Below are 20,849 nucleotides of genomic sequence, written 5' to 3'. Positions count from 1 at the left end.
TGAACCATTTTCATTTACTATGATGAACCCACCCCGTACGGTCTTAAAACCACCCCACCTAGCATAATAGGGATAAAACATGCCCAAGATTTAAAATTATGTATTTATACCTCCTATTTATTGCAAACTTTCATAATTTTTTACATATAAATTATTATCTTGCATCGAAAGTACTAGCTTTAGATGAACTCGGTGTCAGCATGCTACATCTGATTAGGGAGTGAAATGCCCGAAATAAGAATGTTCATTCTCAACAGTTTAAGCTTTTAGATTAGTTAGATTAATACAATTCAAATAAAATCATAATTGTGCTACAAACATAAAGCACAAATAGGGGCTAATTAATCCTTCTATTCCTTTCTGTTCATCCTCTACGCATCAAGAATCAATGATATGATACAAATAAGATGATACAACTCAACTTGTCCTATCTGATTTCATTAACTGTATATCGTTTTTCCAATTTACACGAGGTAGTTGTGCATAGTGAGAGTTTAGTGCACCGATCTGCCCTTTTTAGTTGTCCATGTTGATAAAAGAGCTTGTAAACTCTACTTGGTTAGGGCACAAATAATTCTGCTCACTCAATATCTTTTACAGCGTCCTGCATTGATGAAGAACAAGTTACAACCGATCGATCATAAAATACAGATCAGATCTTTCATTACAGAGATGAAGGAATATGCAAGTATCAAAATACACAAGGTTCAGTATGAGCATAGTGTTGTAACAGGAAATGATCAGTGTTACCTTAGCGAGCCGTGTTACATAAGTTGCAGCAAGTGCTGTAAACAATAAACCAACTCCAAGGGTCAATAGCTGGTTTCCTCCTAGGCCAATTTCAGATCCTTCTTGCTGGAACACCAAGAAATATAAGTTCATTGACGGAGTTGCTGAATTTCTTGCGAGTTATCACTTTATTATTTGAGTTCGAAACTTCCTAGATTAACAGAACTTTTAATGTTCTAACATCAAGGATGGAAAGGCAACAACTTACAACATCTCAATATGAACAAAGTAGAAACTTATGAATGGTTGTAAAGCTACTCAATAGCACTGAGAATGGAATGTCTCAATTTGGGTTTCACATGCCCAATACGCTTTTGTTTTCATAGTCCAGTGAGATCAAATCAGAATAGTTGGTAGGTAATTAATCTCAACTGTGTTAGCTTGTCATGATTAAGACATAACGTCCTTTGTCTTTCTTTTTTTTTTTAATAATCACGGTGCCGGGGCTAGTTTGCGCGCACCTCCACCAATTTAATGGGTACCTACCTACACAGATACCAAGTACTTTGTCCACCAAGACTTAAAACAAATGGAGAGAAATCATCTAATGTTTTTGCCTCCACTAGGCCAGTGTGAGTGAACCAAGCAGAGCCTGTAATGTTTCTGGTTGAGTAAAACAACGATAAATTGGCAAGAGTACACTTCTGAAGCTATTTCAACTGTTATATACTCTGCCTGCTTCTCTTAACCAGAAATTGCAATTCTCATTTCCACAGGACAGGAAAAATAAAAATCACAGAGAAAATGACTGATTATAAGATGAGATAGAGATCACACAGATAAGTGCACAAGATAAACAAGTGGCAAACTCACAAGAATTGCACGGCCAAATGCACCTGCACTCACATACGCCCATGATCCAGGAAGCATTCCTAGCCAACTGCGTAAAAAACATAAGATATTATCAATATGAAGAGCATGCCTGACAAGTGAATCAACAAGTCCTCAAAAAGCAAAAGTACATTTGACGCACAACATGAAGTTATCATACTCGCTCTCTTGGATAGCTATGACATCGCACTATCCTCAAACAATCCCTCATATCTAACAAAAAGAAATCTGAAGGAGAGGCTACTTCCACAAACCTAGAATCTAGATTGCAAACGAAACCTTACTACATTGTTCAACAAAACAGCTTTGCTAATGCTAAATATCACCCAAGGTGATCAAAGACTGTAAAAAAGAGTTTGATATCACTATAAAACAAGAAAACAGGCATGTAAAAGACAGCCTGTTCTTCTTCTCCCCACAATTTAGGTTTTTCCTTTTTTGGCACTTGTAATTGATCACGTAATGGCCAGCTCATTTGCATCACCAGATAGCACATACCATATGATAGCTGTTACCTTGGAATTTCCACCTCAAAAACATCTCTCTGACAAAAAAAGCCTAAGTGACTGAAAGGCCTGATATCAAATTACACAATTCATGCAAAATTATAGCACTGAGGTATTTCTTTCTATATGCATATGTTAAGATACATTTTCACATGAATACAGGGGAAAAGAATCTGAATTCTTCCAAATCCTCGAAAATGAACTTCATCCTCGAAGTGAACCCAAAACACAGAAATTTAGACATCTGACCATTAGCCTAAAGGTGAAGAAGGAAGTGAAAATAGAAAATGAGACTCACCTTCCTAGTACATATGGTACAAACTCGACTGAAGTAAGACCATAAAGGTAATTCCCGAGAGAAAATGGAAGCAAGGGGCTCAAACGGAGAAGAGTCACAACTTTGAAACCATTTTCTCCAATTGCTTTGTCTATTGCAAGAAATTTCTTGTTCCCTTCGACCAACTTAAGAATACGTTCCCGAGCAAAATATCTGGCAATCAAGAATGCAACACTTGCCGCCACCTGAGTTCATATCACACTATTGAGAACACATTGTACGTCATCGTGGCTATATTGAATGGAATGATCAGCTTACCGTTCCACCAATGGAAACAATGATGGTCCCAGTGACAGTGCCAAATAGAAGACCAGCCGACATGGTCAACGGAATGGCAGGTATTGCAAGGATCTACATCAGAAGTGCAATATTGAAAGTCAGTTCCATATAGAAACTCTAAAGGTTTCACTTATTGCGCTAGGCACATTTAATCTTATTATGAATAAAGAACTAGAACATGGGTCAAGCAAAAGCCCAGGAAACTTGACTGAAATACATTAGTTTCACTTACTGACAAAATAAGAATATTAACTCTTGCTACTTCTGTCAGTTCATAATATAAGCCCTCTATGAGTATCTTCTGAAGTACAAAACTTAGACATGCACAACCTAATATGATGGGACCGCACCGGAAAATACACCATATTTTATGACCACAAAAGTTTTTCCAATTAGACAACATTGTACCCCTAACAAGTACATTGCTGCAGCTTCTCGAAATATTTTAAACCAAGCAAACAAAGTGTAATTCTTACTTCTAGTCCAGCATAAACTGCAACAAAAAGAGCATATCCAGCTGGCCCGTAACCTGCCATGTGAGGAGCCTCAATCAAAATGAATCCATAAAAGTATACTCACATGATAAATCTTGAAAATCATTGCATTCTTTATTCATTTGGCTTACAAGTTTCTCAGTTTTGTTTGAAATTTCCACCTAACTGTATTGTGTGAGATAATTGTATTAGGAAGCAAACTAGCACCAAAAAAGCCACATGGAACCCAAATCAGTTCAAACAGGTTTACAAGATAAAGAAACCTTGAGCTTGGCAAGCGGTAATACTTGTTTGGAAATGCTATTTCACCTATTTTTGATACACGAGGAGGAGACAGGGAAACACAAGGAGGTAAGAGTAGATATTTGCCAAATAGTTTTGTTTTATCCAAGAGAAGAAGACCGTGTCAGGTTAGGCAACAACTATATGATTGGTGCATCCTTCTAGCATAATATGGAAATAGCAAAGAGAAAGAGCCATGAGCCCAAGAGTCACATAGATTCGTATTTTCGCATAAAATTTTCTTATTAGAAATTTATGGTCATTCACCAAAAAGAAGCTCCCAATTCCCATTTAGATTAAGTGTATACTTCTGAGATTTGCCATGTAGGATATGTGTATCTACTTGTTCAACTTTATAGTACATTAAGTGTCTACTTGTGTGATTTCAACTGAAGGCTAAGACAAAGGACATACTTATGTAATGCGCCTAATTGTTAACCCTCAATACAGTGGAATGACTATTGATGTGGAAGCCAATCGATTCGGGGATTGAAGCACAGTTTATTGATTGATTGAACTATTAACCAATAGGAACTATCTAAACATATCTTATTCTAATGTCCACAAGTAAGTATAGAAACCTAATACAAGAAGTCATATAAGATTACCTTCAATAATGCCAGAAAACTGGTTCAAGAAAGCATTGATCTGGTCCTTGTATATGTACCCAACAGTTCCAAATCCACCAATCACACCCACAATCAAAAGACCAGCCAAAATGGTACCTTTAATAGCATTATCATCATCTCCTGACCCACTATCCCTCTCACTCTCACTCTCTCCATCATCATTTTTGGGGTTCAAGTTAACCAGTCTCCTGAAACTCTGAGGAGATTTGTTTGGTGTTTTCAAAAGGGTCTGCTGTTTCTTGGTTTCCTTTAGGGAAGAACATGGTTTCAAGAAATGAAATCTTTTAGGTTTAAAACTATACAGAAACGAATTAACAGCTGATTTTGTAAGGGAAAATTGAATCTTGGGTCCTTGTTGAAAAGATGGAAAAAGAGTGACACATGAAGGTGTTCTGCTTAAATCAATGGTGGGCATTTCAGATGAATAAAGGGGAACTGGAAAGCTACTTCCTTTTTTTCTTTTGATTTCTCTCTTCTGTTCTAAGGTTGTGCTGAGTTAATTCAGAGTGTTTTGAGGACTGTTATCAATGGTGAAATTTGTGTTGGGTGTTCCATCAAAGAACGGAACTTTGTAGAATCTACTGTTATTCTGTGCTTTGATTCCAAAAAATAGATTTGTGATATGAGGATGAATGAAATCGACTATTGGCGATTGAATAAAATCTGTGCCTCTTGTTGAAGCACGTGCTCTACCCTATCACCATGTCAAAAGACTAAAAGAAAATACTAATATCGAGACAACACTCAATTATCTATTATCCTTTTATATTTATATTACTTATAAGTTGAAGATGTATCGTATTCTATCTAATTAATTTTTTCGTACATTTGTTCGCCCTACTTCTAATTTTTTTCATCCTCACTATATCTAACGATTTATATCACCTTTTCACAACTTCTCTTTCCTCATTGAATCCACCATTGAGGTCACTCCTATTTTTATCCCGATTATTATTCCTAATCCCATTGATCCTAACACTCTTAAACATCAATCTCAACGTCACAATTTTCACTACTATATTTTTCTTTTTAGAATAGGAGGTTTTAACTAAATAGCATTTTATCCCATAAAATAAAATCGATTTAACCACCTCTTAAAACATATATACATCAATATCCATGTATAAATATCTTAAATTATTTTTTACTTAAATTTGTATGTTATTACAATGGTCCCTTTTGCTTTTACAAATTCACAAATGGCGCGAACAAATTAGGTAACTGAAAATAGTTAAAGAGAGTCAAAAGTCACTAAAAATAGCGAAGTTTTCACTTATTTAAGTTCGAAAGCCATTTCACATTATTTCCACATCAAAAATAACTACCTTTTAAATAAAATTTCAAATAGTGACACTATTATTTAAAACTCGGTTCACAAAGTGGCTTATCCGTATAAACTAGGGAAAATTGTATAGAATAGCAAACTAATAACCTAAATTAAATAGAATAGCTAGGGTTTGATTTAATTGTGCTCCATAGCAAACATTATCTAAAATTTGCCAGCGTCTCTCTCCCAGGAATCTCGCTCGCCACTCTCTATTCTCGCTCGCCTCTCTCGCTTTATACACAGAAGTGTATAATTCTGTTTCTGTTTTGTATAAAGCGAGAGAAAATTGTATAAACACATGCAAAAATGTATATCTTCGTGTTATACACTTAATTATACAATTTACAAACATTTTACTTCAAAAATTGCAGAGAAAAAGGCCAACGAATTATACAATTGTGAATTATACAATTGCAGTGAAATACAATTTTATCTAGCTTTATACAACAGAAGTGTATATATTGTGTTTTTGATTTCGTATAAAGCGAGAAAAACATATATCTTTTTGCTATAAACTTATAATTATGCAATATACATACATTTTAATTCGATTCAACTATATGCAAAGCAAATTATACAATTGCAGCGAAATAGGCCAGCGAATTATACAATTTAGACCAGCGAATTATACAATTTAGGCCAGCGAATTATACACTTGTATATGTATAGCGATTATACAGTTTTTATGTTTGCTATGGAGCGCAATTATGCAAAGTTTGCTATATTATACAAATATGAATTTTTTGTTTGCTATATGTGAAAGTTGCCCATAATAAACTATTACCACAAAAATGGTTTGGTCCGTCCAGGCCCAAATGGCCCAAAAATTTGAAGACGGTCTTGTATATAAACCAACTCGGTATATTCAAATACTGAAATCACAAAAAAAATCTGAAAAATTAGTGATGAATCGAGGATTTAGAGACTCGACGCCATTTTCAAATTCTGCAAGCTTATCGACTTCATGTATTATCTCATTTCCTCTTTTTCAACGATATTTTGCTTGTTTTACAACATTAATTGAAGGATCAGCAATTCATTCTGCTTCAATATTGCAATTTACAGTCTGTTGTTATAAATTTGATGTGATTGTATGAAGAATGATGACTGACTTTGTGTTACGACGAGTTTCAGTTTTTCATTTTCCTGTGTTTATTTCGAATTTTGAAGGAGTTAAGCCTGTAATTTACTCGGTTCTGAACTTATGGAATTTGATTTAACGTACTGGGAGTAGAGAGTATCTACTCTGTTTTAATGAAATTTTTTTGGTTCAATTTGTTTGAATAAAACTCAAAATGCATTCCAAGCGTTGAGCTTCGGATTTTGAAGGAAATAAGTCTGTAATTTACTCGGTTCTGAATTTTTGTAGTCTGATTTAACGTACTCGTAGTAGATTTTTGAGTATTTACTCTAAGTTTTTTATGTCAATTTTGTTTGATTAAAACCTAAAATGCATCTCAAGCATGTGAATTTGAATTTTTCTGCCTGTTATAGAAGTTCAAGAGTGGCATACCATTCCCCTATCTGCTGCTAAATTTGATTAGTGTTTAGTTCGTGAGGTGATGGATCAGATTTTAGTTCTAAATCTCGAATTATCTTTGAGGTTACTTTGTGCTTGATGTTTATGGGAGTGTAAGTGGAGTAGTCAGATTTTCTTGTGACTGGTTTGTTCATCTGAGTTCCTACTGCTCAAGGTAATGCACTTTTATGTTTGAACGTGTGATATGCAGATTTTGGAGGCTTGATAAACATCGCGAACAATCATGTTTTATGCATTATTTGATGTGTGTGTTGTATTGATCATTATCATGAATGTTTAGTAATTTTTAGATGACAAATATCTTGACAATTCATATTAACAAATTGCTTTAGTGACTTCATTTGCTTATTCTTAGCTTTGAATGATTAGATCTACAGTTCTCATGTATGGAAGAAAATTTATCTTCTCACTTGCTTGTTCTGTGTTATACACTATTTTTTACTTTTTCTGTCTCTAATGTTTAGGAGAATCAGTAAGGTACTCTCAAATAAGTTCTTTACAGGGTTTTTGCAGTTCTTAACTCTAGGAACAATATTTTCAGCATTTGTTTTGCTTTTGATAGCAATATTTCCAGATATATTGACTGTTCTAGATTGCCATTTTAAAGGATCAGTTGCACTGTACCTCCAAAGCAAATGACATGCATTACCATTGACCGTCAGCTCTTGCAGGTAGCAATGGTGTTTGTATGATGCGTAGCACATGGAGGGATGAACAACACCCTTCCTTTCTCAATTTCATCTCTTGCTTTCTCAAGGAAAATTCTTTCCGTTTAAATATTGTGCCAATTGCACCGGTAAAACTACTCTTTTCATCTGTCTTGGTCTTCGTATAATTCCTTCTTTAGCAACTGGAAGTAATAACATTTCCGATTTACAGGATTTTATCTTTAATTGTGGTGGTTTGTCCGTAGCTTTCATGTTTCTGACGAATTGGGATGGCGTCGATACAGAATCTTTCTATAGAAAGTAAACATGTCGTATATCTCTCAAACTCCAGTTTCACTTCATCTAAAATTGATAAGATTGTGAATTGATGTAGAGTTCAGAAATTGAAGGAGCAGTTTGCGAATTTCTATGTTGTTATCACCCTTCCTACAAAGGAACAGAATGATTCTTTGATACACTCCTATATCAAGTGAGACAATTTTAACTTCACCTTCTTCAACTGTTTTCTGTATATCAAACTGGTGCGTATTTGAAGAACTAGGATAATCTCCTCATCTTTTTTAAGGTATGGAGTGCGACTTGGAAGGCCAACATTTGTTCCTGTTCGAGATCTGGAGATGGGCTTCGAAAAAATTGTGAAGATAGCACATGCTCGTGGGGGTAAGATGGCAGTTCTCTCAAGCTAAACAAAAGAAACTTAAATATATAATTTACCTCCAAAATATCTGTTGCAGCATGCAAACGCCAGGATGCATTAGCAAAAATAAAAGCTGAGGTAGATGGTTGAACAGCTCCCTCAATCTTTTCTGACTAATCACCTAATGTTTTTTCTAAACCTGAGACATTTTCTCTTGCTGTTAGAAGGAAAAATCAGTACAGGCCATGGAGATTTACCTACAAGTGGTTACATCTATACCTGGGGTTGACAGCCATGGCGCAAATGTGGTAATTTATTTAGTGATATTTCACAGTTGTGTTGCATCAGATTTGTTACCTTTTCCTGTTCATAGCATGTGGTTTAAAGAATGATAGAAGTGCACATCATCAGTTTCACGTTTAGTCTCTCGACTCACTCTCTTTTCTTTTTGTCTGATTCAGCTTAATCAAACTATTGGTTCAATTGAAGCAATAGCTAAGTCATCAAAGGAGTACCTTTTGGAAACTACTGATCTATCACCCACAACAGCTGAGACAATCACAAGGTTTTTCCGGGATCCAAAGTTTTATCTTGCTCCTAAAATTGACTGAGTTATACTGTTTAGTCTAGAGCGTTTAGAGTCATGCACTCTGCCACGACTTATCTCAAGAACTACAAATGGAAGTCGAACAAACTTTATTCCCTGGAAATGGAGCTTGAAGTCCTCTGGTAGTGCTTCTGTATCAGTTGTTGTAACTTGATTAGAGGACTCAAAAAGAAATCACAAGTCTCTTTCAACAAAAATTATCTTGCTTAAGGAAATATGACAGGTATATCTGTATTAAGTTGATCTAAGTTCATTGAGGTCCTTTTAAAGAATATCAGAATTCCGCCTAGGTTGATGTTTGAGTTCTTCTGTCTTGTTTCAATATCTGGTCCTTCATATGGCTAGCTCTCACGAAAAACATTGTTCTAGTGGAAGGTTTCAGCATTTTAAATGATGCTCAATATCTACAACGTAAAAACTGCTAAACTTTCGGTTCTCTTCTTTATAACGTAGTAAAGCTCTGAGATCTGAGGTGAATTCCAATAATTATAAAGCAAAAAGAAAGCTTTGAACAGTTAATTAATTCCATTGACATACAACATCATATGACCATCATACAGCTTTAGTACCTATCAGACTTATTCCTAAATAAGCAACCTACGATGATAAGCGCCATGATACAAAGTGAGCAACACTATCAGTTGCTCACAATTACACAACAATCATGTAACTATATATCTGCTGCTACTATAAGCAAGGGGGATGACCAAACGAAATGCAGAATTACGATTACTGGGGGGAAGCACCATGAATTATGATGGAGCACCAAGATATGAGGCAAGTCGCAATATATCACTGAATATTCCACCTGCTGTCACTTCAGCCCCAGCTCCCGGACCACGAACTATTAGAGGTTGCTTACAATATCTTTCAGTAGTGAATGCAATTATGTTGTCCGATCCAGAGAGTTGCGCGAATGGATGGTCCTTGTTGTATCTCCGCAATTCAACAGCACCTTTTCCGTTGACAACATCCACTACTCCAACATACCTCAAGACCTTCATGAATATCAACATTTTCAGATGGAAACAAGGGACACTTCAATGCAAGATACTGAACGTGCAAAATGGAACTCTTCCACAGTGGAATTCTAACGGCTCTTGTTCTATATAAAGTCATATTCTTACTACGTGAAATTAAATGTTTCATGTGACTTGGCAAGGTACTGAGATGATGCTTGAAAATTGATTGTTTGACATTACTACGGTCTAAAAAGGTATGGAAAAAAGTAACTTCAACGGAGGGAGTATAGCAGGTTCGTTCAGACAACATGACTATCAGAATACTCTGAGGCTCAATTCTACAAGTCCAGAGTACTCACCTCCTCTTCATCTTCAGCCTCCTGCCTCTGTTTAGACAACTCATGATCAAATTTTGGAAGGTCCAGCAAAAAGTCCTCGGCAGATGCAGTAGCCTGAGAAATACAGAAAATATCACTTCATAGAGAATAAATATGCCTTGCCAATTAATGTTGCATGGATATAAGCTAAGCACTCACCCTTAAAGGTTCTGGCACAAGGCTCTGAACAGGGATATCTGAAAGCTCTAGGTTTAATCCACTTTCTCTAGCAAGAATTATCACCTGGAACAGGAAAGTTTTTGCACATCAAAAATCATCAAGCCATGGGTAAACTCAAAAATAAAACTTGGTCTTTAATTCTAAGGCGGAAGGGAAATGAACAGCAAGAGGTGGGATCAGTATAGAAGTAAATTGACAGATATCGTTTTTGCAACACTAAGTTGTGGTTGGAAATTTCATCAAGCATTGGACAAAAAGAAAAAGAATGAGATCTTGCGTAGGGTTGACACTTCATAACAGTAAATGTAAACATCCAAAACCTATCAGCCAATACCTTTCTGGCAACGTCTGTTCCAGATAGGTCATCCCTTGGATCTGGCTCAGTATAACCAGCCTCTTTCGCCTCCTTCACCACTTGGCTAAAAGCTTTTGTCCCCATGAAGTTATTAAATATGTAACTCAGAGTTCCACTGCCAAAAAAGAAAAGAAAAGAAAAGAATGAATGCATGGAAATGAAAAAAGGGATCAGATTAAATAGAGAAGTTTTGCACTCAAATGGTGCTTCTTGTAGCTAAGACAAGGATAGCTTCATTATACAATCCACAATTTAGGATAAGATGAGTTTCATCTGAATCCCATAAAATGAATAATCTCATTCATACCAACCTAAAAATACCCTCAATCCGCAAAATCTTGTCCCCAGTTTCAAGAAGACCACGTAAGGTGCTAATGATTGGTAGTCCAGCTCCAACAGTAGCTTCATAGAAGTAGTGTGTATATGATTGTCGTTGTAGATCTCTCAGCTTCAAGTACTGGAGGCAATAGAAGGAAAATTAAAAAAATAAAAAGTATGAGAAGCTTCCTCCTCCAGCTATTTATAATTGCCGTTTACTAGCTGGTTTCGTCTCGAGGTATTTTTGTAATAGAGATAACGACAAAAGTTTTACAAGGTCTTCAATTCTATCATAATGGAAAGACAGCGTAAAGAAAAATATAATTACCAAGGGCTGAAAACTTGATTATTGACATAGTGGATCAAAGCGCAAGAAAGTTTGCGAGGTTAAGCACTTTTAAGAGGAAATGAAATCAAACATGAAAGTACTTAGTTACCCGGTCAAGTGGTCCTGAATTAGCCTTTTTATTTGGGGTGACCACATGGATTCCTCTATGCAACCAGTCATAGTAATGGCTTGCGATATGAGAGTCTGCAGTGCAATCCACTATAACACTATTTGGGATGAAATAATTTTCACTCACGTGTTGAACAAACTTATTCAAGTCAGCCATTTCTCCATCTTGATTTTGCAGTTCTTTCCACTTCGACAAATCAATACCCCTATCAACATTGAAAAGAATGTCTTGTCATCAGCACCCCTGAAGACAGTTCAATAATATTTACGGACAGAAAGCAACAGTGACCAGCTGGAAAGGCTTTGTATCTTTTTGAACCAGCAAGTTAACCAATAACAAGAAAGACGTAATAAAATATTAAATAGGTAATAGTGAAAAATAAGGAGAAGGAGAGAGAAGATGTTAAATTCCTCATAATCTTTATTTTTCCATCTTATTAAAGATCTACCATGACACACAGAGATTGACACTGAGGAAACCTGTGACTTTGAAATATCAGTAGCACAAAAAAAACTAGGAAGTTCCTTGGTCACATTGAAACTAAAAATGTAAAAAGCTATATAAAGTTATGAACAAAGCGAGCATGAGATCAGTTTTAAGGACGGGAAGAGAGGGAATAAATGAACACTCAAATCTATTTGCACATTTCTAGCTAAGGCTACCATTTGAAGTAGCAAAAAATGAATTATAAGTCAACTCACAAAAAAAATGCAAGAACCAAGCAACAGATACTCTAGACTTCTTTATATGAACCACAAAGTAGGCACTAAGTATGCAAATATTTTAGAAGTCTAGCTTTGATGAAACCTTTAGGAGAAATTTTATTCTTTATCAGCTTAGCATTGCTCATTTATTATTCTACATAAATGCAACTATTAATTTTACAAAAGAAGCTCAAATCAAAAATTCCCAATTAGCAAGTACCCCTTCCGTTCCTATTTCTTTTACTAACTATCCCGTTTCCACTCCAAGAAGATTGATCCCTGTCTATAAAGATAAAAGCTACTTGACAATGTGTAATCTAAATATATATTTTCTTTCATCTTCGTGCTAATTTAATCCAACAGCCACCTGAATACGTTCATTTTATCTATTAACATGAAGGTATATCTAAAAAAAAGAAAAATCAAATATTCTATCATTAATGTTCATACTAATCAAAAGACAGGATGAAGGGAGAAATAACATGACATATGGTTCCCTATGTTTGACTAATAAAAGCCCTGAACAAGGTTGGAAACATGTCATCCAAAGGCAAAAACATAATATATTCTTCTGGAATGAGTAACTGCGATTGAGCAGTTAAGATTTTGTATTTGCTATGCAAACCCCATCTTTTACCAAAGTGATAAAGAAAGTAATTCAATTGAAAAAATAATATGTATCTCTGCAATTGGTCGAAAAATTCATATAGCTGAAAAAATCTTGTTCTGTTTATCAATTAGAATAACAATTTTAGAATCTTTCTGCCTTTTTGCACTTGATTTTTTTTATTCAGATTCCTTCATTCTAAACAGAAAAACACAATCAAAAAATCTTAGGGCCAAAGAAGGAAAGATGGATTTTCAAGACTTACGAGTCACTTAATAGCATCGAGTTTTTTCCAATTATACCCATCACGCGCAAGTCAATGTTGAATTTTTCCTTTAAGACAGCTGACTGCCAATGAAAAGAAAAGATGTTATCAAAGTCTCGACTGCCCTTAAATCATGGGCATTAATAGGCGAAAGAATGATACTCAATTGAAGAAAATATATATTGACTTCAACAGTTGTAGGATACAACATAACAAATTAGCATGAACTTGAATTGAAAGACCTGATCCTTGAGCTGGTCAAGCAATGTACCCCCTATCAACCCAGGTCCAACAATGCCCACAGCAATAGCAGTTCTTGTCAAATAGAATCTTGAGTGCACAGCACGTAAAGCCCTCACACAGTCTTCTTGCTTAACAACTACTGTTACATTGTACTCTGAGCAACCTTGAGCTATAGCACGAATATTAATATTTGCCTGCAAAATTAGATGTGACTTAGATAAGATGATAAACATTATAGATTATATGAAATTCAACTAGTAACGGTGATCATCTTATATAACTCTTGCTTGAATGTCATGGTATCATTTTTATGGAAAAGCAACACAAAGTTGCCAAAAGCAGACAGCAATTAAAGCAAAGTTCAAAGCTCATATAAACTGTAGATCATTTTACGTAATACCAAGAACAGTATGGTAGATAGATTATAATTAAGTGAGCTTCACATAGCCGGTACCAAGTCGGCCTAAAGGAGGAGACTTGCAGTAGGTTGACACACGTGTTAAAGTAGTCATGATATCATGAATCAAAGATGAAGTTTACAAATATAATGGCCCGTATACAGTAGAATGGATAAAATGGGATTAGTATAGCGGATCTCAGCTCTTTTGGGATTGAGTAGTAGTTGATTGATCGATATGGTAGTTAGAGAATTGATATGGAATGCATGTAAGGGGCTAAGGGCTCATAACAGTAGCAAAATAAACTATAGATGATTTTTATTTTTTTTCTTGAAATGGATAAACTATAGACGAAAATCAGGAGAATATTATATTTACACAAGATATATCCACAAAATGGTCAAATACAAGCAGATTTTTAATTTAACCGGATTACAAGAATACCAGTAACTCTAGACAAGACACACCTATATACATTCACATAAATGTTCTCAATTATTATTTAAAAGGATCAGATATACCAAACCTTTGCAAGTGCACTGAAAAATGTAGCACTAACTCCAGAAGAGCTTGCCATTCTCTGACCAACAGCAGCCAAAATACTACAGCCTGGAATCACTGAAATCTGGAGAAGACTTGAAGTTTAACAGGTTGATTAAAGAAGTTTTTAATCAGGTAGATGAAAATAATGTTGCACACCAAGTTAGTGACAAAAAAATAAAAGCAGAAAGCAATAAACTTCATATGTTATTGAAATTCAGATGAACTGTACCCGAAATCCCACAACTAACTTTTGTTAAGAATACAGAAAGAAGCACATGACTCTGCTTCAAAAACCAAGTTCAAAATTTCATAAAAACTCTACATTATCTCATAACATGATAAGAATTTTCAAATCTAATGAATTTCTGGAAAGTGTGCTGATTTATTTTTTTATCTAAGCTCTTATTTTAACAGAGGAAGGTTGTGTGAAGAAGTTTCATGTGCAAGATTGTTTCCTCTCAGGTTAGCTTTACTTTGTATAATATTTTAAGACAGAAATACCTACCGAGTGTTGACATGTTGAGGTGATATTTTTAGCCAATTAGAATTACCACATACAAAATGTAGCAGTTGCAGTACGTGTTCATTTCTGAGACGTCTACAGAAGCTGAAAGTGATTACCAGACTTTTCCTCACTTCTTCTGTCTTTGGCTATTCTAATTTTCAATCTGCTTCATGATTTCAATTGCCTGATCATCATGAATTCGTTACCCATAACTTTCGAAAAGAAATTAGCATCAAGCAGAGTAAATGATTACAGCACTGCTCATCAGCACCCTGAAAGCTGTTGATCCAGTTCTCCTTCCCATCTTTTGTGCATCTAGAGACCACTAGCTTTTATGGCTTTACTTTACTAATTCTTAAGCAGTTAAGCTTGCTTGATTGGGCTTCTCAAGTTTTAAGTTGGAAAAACGAGAACCTACAACCCCAGAAGCAGTCTTTTCAGATCTGCTAGTCAACCTAATTTTTTTTGCAATGAGAGGAACAACTCCCACAGTTGTTCCACATTATGGGTGGACATAAATGCAATGCTCAACCCACACTAAACATTTTTCTCCTCTTTCTGATATAATTAGCACCATAATAACTTTATTGTGGAATTCATGATCCCTATGACTCTGAGTTACATTTTGCAAACCATCGTCACTATATGCCCTTAAGCAATGAGGTTTTCTCCTCCAACAAAAGTGTTCAAGATTTGTGACAACGTAATCATTACGGATTCTTCTCTTTGTCATTCTGGACTTATACAACGCCTTAAAGAGATAATTTATAAGATAACAGGCATAGTGGAGAATTATTCCTGCTTTTTCGCTTATTTCTTATGCTGATCCACAACTGTGTTTAACTTCAGACATTGAATTGAAAAAGGCAGAATACCTGAGAAAGGCGCCCGGAACTCAGAGCCTGACCAAACCTAGACTCTAAAGCATCAGCAACAGCTTTCACTTCTTTTTCAGGCACCGCAAAGCAGATTGAATGCTCACTACTAGCCTGTATTATAGCACTCAATTAATTTCATGAAGTTATAAGCATCATAAGCTTAACCCGAAATCAAAGAATAAACATGCCTGCGATATCATGATTACGTTAGCACCAACACTTTTTACTACACCAAAAATGTCACTAGCTGTACCAGGAACACCAGTCATTCCGGTTCTGCAGAAAGTAACCGATTTTGCGTAAGCAAAGAAATTTGTGAATAGATGTACAGTATGACTGGATGCAGTGCAGTCCTAACACCCATCAATTCTTTTTTGCAAGTAAACTATTGGTCCTACCCCTCAACATTCACTAGAGCTAGTTTGTCAATCGTTGCAAATCCTTTGACAGGGGATTCTGATATCTGTCCATCTACAAATTCATTATCAGTAGATCGGCAGATCCTTGTTCCAGGTGCAGCAAGGTTAAAGATGTTTTTTATAATGATAGGAATGTCATATTGCATAACTGGAACAATTGTCCGTGGATGCAAGACATTGGCACCAAAATATGACTGCAAAAAGGTGAGAAATTTTATATTAGAAAATGCCTTGACAGCTCTTATTAACTTCAGAAACCACACAGAATCACGACATCACCATTTCCCATGCCTCTTGATAAGATAGTCTCTCCAGTATTACTGCCTCGCTTACTGCAGATGAAGTATCCTTTAGTTGATCTTAACTTCATAATGGAGTTCATCATTGATTTTAAATAAAAAAGGCAATATATGAGCAACTAATAGAGAACAATGATGCTTGATATAAAATTTCGCCAGAGAAAGGTCTTGATATGTTTCAGATTGAGCAAAGCATGCACTGAGTGAGGATGAACCTTTTCTTGGATCAGCACTATAGACGCCATCAACATCTGTCCAAATCGTGACTTGACGTGCTTTAAACAGTGCCCCCATGATAGCTGCAGAGAAATCACTTCCATCTCTTTTCAAAGTTGTAGGAATGTCTTGGGGAGTGCTAGCTATAAAACCAGTGGCAATGATAGTCATGGATGGATTCTTAGAGTACCATTTCTCAAGCCTTTCCCCTGACTTAAGATAATCTGGATCAACTTGATTAGAGCCCATGGGGTTCACAACAAGCACCTCTCTTGTGTCCATCCATTTAGACTCTACACCACTCTGCAAATATAGGAATTTGAAAAAAAAATCATATATGTGGGAACAAAATTTTAGTTTACATAACTAAAAGATACAATAGCTTCCTAAAGACCGGAAAAGATCATATGTGAGAATCACCATTCTGACAACAGATGCCAGCAACTGAGCAGACCATAACTCTCCATGCCCAGCAACAAAATCCGTGAATGATTCTGTTGCATGACCAGCTACAATACAAATAAGCTATTGTGTCAGTTGAAAGCAAAAGTAGGAGGTTTGGTTCAAAATCAGATACTTCAGGAAAAATATGGTCAAATGAAGAAACTTTAGCTTGGAAACAGTTCAGTTATATTAAAAACAAAAAGAGATTGAAGAATGACCATTATGCCAACCTCAGCCTCATGACTGACAATTACCACAGCATTCAGCAAAGACCGTATTGCACTATTTGTGTTGAGAAAACAATTAAATAATAAAAGTGTACTCTCTCTAACAACTTAAGCTTTTAAAATTTTAGATGATATGGTCACACACTTCAACAAGGTGTCAGAACGCACATGAGGGGGCATGTTGAGAATACAATTAAGTAATAAAAGTGTGCTCTCTCTAACATCTTAAGTTTTTAGATAATATGGACACTCAGTTTAACAATTTGATGTTCTTCTTTTTACCAGGATGCAAAGTTCTGGAGCAAAACGACAATTCGGAATACTCTAAAGGAATTTTCCTTCATTTTTAGTATTCCACAAAAAATTTACAATTATCTGACAATGGAGCTGCCAAGAGTAGTCCAAATTTGAAAACTTTTCCTATTATTTTTCCCATAATTATGAACATAGAGGTTCTGACAAGTGTTTCTTTGAGACATTCAGCAAGTAAAGAGGGAAAGCACAATCTACCAATGTATATTGCACGGAGCATGGCTTTTAGGTTGTTGATGTCATGATGAATACGAGATAAGAAACTAGCAAGCTCATCGCCATCAAGTAGATCCATAGCAGTTAATTTGTGTTTTTCTAGGACAGCATCTAATGCGGTTAGGTATGACTCATCTCGTGACTGGGCCTTGTGAATCAGATCATACATCATATCTGTGACCTTTGACATTGCAGACACAACGACCAACTTTCCTTCTGATTGGTCCTGAATTATAACATCCGCAACGTTGCGAATTCTTTCAGAGTTCCCCACACATGTACCACCAAATTTATGAACAGACCAGCTGTCCCCTTTAAGAAGCTGATTGTTCTCTGTAGATCCATCCAATAAGTATTCTGCCAAAACATCAAATGGGAAAAGAATGAAAAATAAAAAACTGAATAAAATCATATATAAGGATGATATTTAATGTTTCAACATAGATTAACCTTCAGTTGTAACAGCTGCCCTTATCCTGAACTGAAACAACTCTCCTCTTTCCCATTTTGAACTAGAAATCATTAAAACGAAGAAAGGCTTCAGCAGAATAGAAACATTAAGCTAGAAAAGATTCCTCAAAGGGAAAAGTAAAACATAGTAATGATACCGTGGATACCTATTACTGTTGAATCGTGTGATTATCTCATTTAATAAGGACAGTGTAATAGTTGGGAAGTATCATCTATCAGGATAGCACTCGATGTAGGACCCAATATTATGCTCAAGTAAAATCTTGGTTTTAAGTCAGTCAACAAATCTTTTGTACAATCACAAAGAGAGAACATGGAATTACGATACAAGGTGTCCATTCACATGAGTCATTTTTTTAGATATCTTAATTAGATAAACTGTTGAGACAACAAATCTTTCTTTTAACTTGTTGTATAAAATATATAGTACAATTTTTTTAATACAAATTTAACTTTCCGTTGGATGAAAATATAGAGCACTTCATATAGCAATAATTCCATATACAAGATTAAACTCCCGTTTGGCCTTAGATTTTGAACTTGAAACTTGAAAATTTGAGTTTTTGAAGTTGTGATATTTGGAATTTGAAATTATGTTTGGAAATGTATTTTAGTTGGAGACAAATTGATGCTTTGTAGGTGGAAGTCCCAAAAAGTTGCTTCAAAATATTTGAAGTTTAAAATTTCAAAATCTGATTCAAATTTATGCCCAAAATAGTAGCTAAAAAAAAATGTCTCATGCAGCTTGCTAGATTATTCCACGGAGTACGTGCTTAACTCCCACCAACAAGGCAGGGGTTTAAACCTGAGAAATCATTATTCTCAAATCTCAACCCACTTTATTTTGACAGATGAAATTCACTAGCTCAATATTTTGACCGAGATTCAAAAACTTCACAATCCACACTAGAGCTATTAAGCTGAAGACAAAAGTCTACAAGGGCATCAATGGCCTTAAAACTACACGGGAAGCTAAAAAAAAAAAAGAAAAAAGAATACTGTTAGAGAAATTATAGTGGACGAAACTGAATGTTAACTCATAATAATGTGATTGAGAATACACACATAACATAAATAGTACGTGAGATAGAGAAATCAAAATCGAAATAGAAATCAAAAATTACTTGATAGATTGTAGGAGTGGAAATGTATGTGTGTTGCTGTTAAACGCATCGATTTTCTTCACCTTTGCCTTCAAATACGTTTCTGGTAAGTATGAATTTGAAGAGAATTTAGATGAACAACATGGAGAAATGGAGGATGAAGAAAACGCCATTGTTGTTTGGTTGATTTGAGATTTGAGAGTGACAATAGTGCAGCGGAAGAGTGGAGTGGTGTGGTCCGGTGCTTCTTTTTTATTACTTATATAAAAAAAAAATGTTAAGCACTTATATATATATATATATATATAGAATCTATATTTGGCGGTCCTGGTTAATTTGCGCACTAATTCACACACTTTGGACCACTACCCTCCGCCGCTTCTCCTGGCCCGCGCGACATAAGAAATTTTCTTTTTTCTTCAGTTATATATATTTTAAAATTACAAACATGCTCCTTTATTAAAAAAAAAATAGTACATTTATGTTCTATGTTATTTCAAAAAATAAAATAAATAATGAAAATCCTATACAAATGAATAGAATCGTTGAACTTAGGCCCATTTGATTAGTCTAGCCAAACTCGTGATTTGATATGAATTGTGGTTAGGTTTTTGGAGCTTATAATAGAAAATACAATCTATTCCTTTTTTATTTATAATTATATTAATCCCTTAAAAAGTAATACAAAAATAGATATATTAATATATAGTTCGGATACATTAAAAATAGTTCGGATACATAATATGTAAGTCATACACATTATATAATAAATTGAATACATTAAATACTGACTCGAATACATTAATATGCAGCTCGGATATATTTTTTAAAAATAAAGAATTTTAGAGGTTTTTAGGAATAGAAAAAGGATATTAGAAATAGGGGAAACATAAGACGTGCATTTCAATAATTTTTCCTATCTAATATGAAAAATTATATAAATATACAATTTAAAATATCATCATCTCAAAAAATTTCAATAATTTAAAAACACATATAAAAATTCTCTCGGAAACATCCTATCAATTTTTGGATATACTCATCTCCTTTCGTTACATCCCTTCCATTAAATAATGTATCAGATAATAAAGGAATGTATATGAGAGTAACAAGAATTTTTTGAAATTGGAAAAAATTTCGTGATAGAATGTAATTAGCCCCCCAAATATATGCGATTTATGTACTTTATATTATCTAATAACGGGGGATTTTAGTTTGATAGGAGTAAGCCAAAATATATTTGCATAGTAACAATGTATAATATTGTCTTATATATATTTGTGTTAATATTTTAAAATTATAATTTAAATTTAAAAATTATAGTTTAAAAAAAGTGAATTGACCCAGAGTAGTTTATATCTCACGTTATGGCGAACGAAATTGACAAAAATTTCAAAAATAGCAAACATAATAAGGCTTTATA

General features: G+C 34.8%; 3 protein-coding genes across 6 annotated transcripts; 1 reads left to right on the top strand and 2 right to left on the bottom strand.

Moving 5' to 3' along the window:
* Positions 1-226: 226 nt before the first annotated feature.
* Positions 227-4,889, bottom strand: LOC101245369 (uncharacterized). The gene is made up of 7 exons (XM_004241844.5): positions 4,127-4,889; positions 3,219-3,271; positions 2,722-2,814; positions 2,425-2,648; positions 1,603-1,669; positions 751-855; positions 227-604 (listed from the first exon to the last, which is right to left on the bottom strand). Exons 1-7 carry the CDS (start codon positions 4,560-4,562, stop codon positions 581-583), a joined length of 1,002 nt encoding a protein of 333 aa, XP_004241892.1. The 5' UTR covers positions 4,563-4,889; the 3' UTR covers positions 227-580.
* A 1,463-nt stretch (positions 4,890-6,352) lies between these two features.
* LOC101260831 (protein PARTING DANCERS homolog) lies at positions 6,353-9,228 on the top strand. 4 transcript variants are annotated; one of them, XM_069299292.1, is made up of 8 exons: positions 6,353-6,440; positions 7,686-7,810; positions 7,894-7,982; positions 8,056-8,151; positions 8,248-8,342; positions 8,417-8,457; positions 8,547-8,627; positions 8,781-9,228. In XM_069299292.1, exons 1-8 carry the CDS (start codon positions 6,380-6,382, stop codon positions 8,928-8,930), a joined length of 738 nt encoding a protein of 245 aa, XP_069155393.1. In that variant the 5' UTR covers positions 6,353-6,379; the 3' UTR covers positions 8,931-9,228. The 4 variants fall into 4 exon arrangements, with proteins under 4 accessions (XP_069155393.1, XP_004242258.1, XP_010322790.1 ...); XM_004242210.5 differs by having other exon boundaries at positions 8,544-8,627; XM_010324488.4 differs by having other exon boundaries at positions 6,355-6,440; positions 7,677-7,810.
* Positions 9,229-9,394: 166 nt separating this feature from the next.
* On the bottom strand, positions 9,395-19,696 carry LOC101258465 (bifunctional aspartokinase/homoserine dehydrogenase 1, chloroplastic). The gene is made up of 18 exons (XM_004241802.5): positions 19,448-19,696; positions 18,303-18,364; positions 17,835-18,209; positions 17,074-17,162; positions 16,653-16,956; positions 16,418-16,470; positions 16,118-16,332; positions 15,908-15,995; positions 15,717-15,830; positions 14,320-14,418; positions 13,395-13,589; positions 13,153-13,235; positions 11,556-11,781; positions 11,112-11,257; positions 10,780-10,915; positions 10,425-10,508; positions 10,248-10,340; positions 9,395-9,924 (listed from the first exon to the last, which is right to left on the bottom strand). The coding sequence occupies exons 1-18, from the start codon at positions 19,597-19,599 to the stop codon at positions 9,679-9,681; spliced, it is 2,760 nt and encodes a 919-aa protein (XP_004241850.1). The 5' UTR covers positions 19,600-19,696; the 3' UTR covers positions 9,395-9,678.
* Between the last annotated feature and the right edge of the window lie 1,153 nt (positions 19,697-20,849).

The sequence above is a fragment of the Solanum lycopersicum genome, chromosome 6, assembly GCF_036512215.1.
Source record: "Solanum lycopersicum chromosome 6, SLM_r2.1".
NCBI lineage: Eukaryota > Viridiplantae > Streptophyta > Magnoliopsida > Solanales > Solanaceae > Solanum > Solanum lycopersicum.
This window is presented reverse-complemented; position numbering and strand designations above follow the sequence as displayed.

Coding starts and splice junctions, on each gene's coding strand:
- LOC101245369 (XM_004241844.5), bottom strand. CDS start 4,562: ATGCCCACCATTGATTTAAGCAGAACACCTTCATGTGTCACTCTTTTT. Junction 856..1,602: donor CATTTGGCCGTGCAATTCTT/GTGAGTTTGCCA, acceptor TTGGTGTTCCAG/CAAGAAGGATCTGAAATTGG. Junction 605..750: donor ATGTAACACGGCTCGCTAAG/GTAACACTGATC, acceptor TCATCAATGCAG/GACGCTGTAAAAGATATTGA.
- LOC101260831 (XM_010324487.4), top strand. CDS start 6,380: ATGAATCGAGGATTTAGAGACTCGACGCCATTTTCAAATTCTGCAAGC. Junction 6,441..7,676: donor TGCAAGCTTATCGACTTCAT/GTATTATCTCAT, acceptor ATTGACCGTCAG/CTCTTGCAGGTAGCAATGGT. Junction 8,628..8,780: donor ACAGCCATGGCGCAAATGTG/GTAATTTATTTA, acceptor TGTCTGATTCAG/CTTAATCAAACTATTGGTTC.
- LOC101258465 (XM_004241802.5), bottom strand. CDS start 19,599: ATGGCGTTTTCTTCATCCTCCATTTCTCCATGTTGTTCATCTAAATTC. Junction 18,365..19,447: donor CCACTCCTACAATCTATCAA/GTAATTTTTGAT, acceptor AATGATTTCTAG/TTCAAAATGGGAAAGAGGAG. Junction 16,333..16,417: donor ATCAAGAGGCATGGGAAATG/GTGATGTCGTGA, acceptor ACCTTTTTGCAG/TCATATTTTGGTGCCAATGT.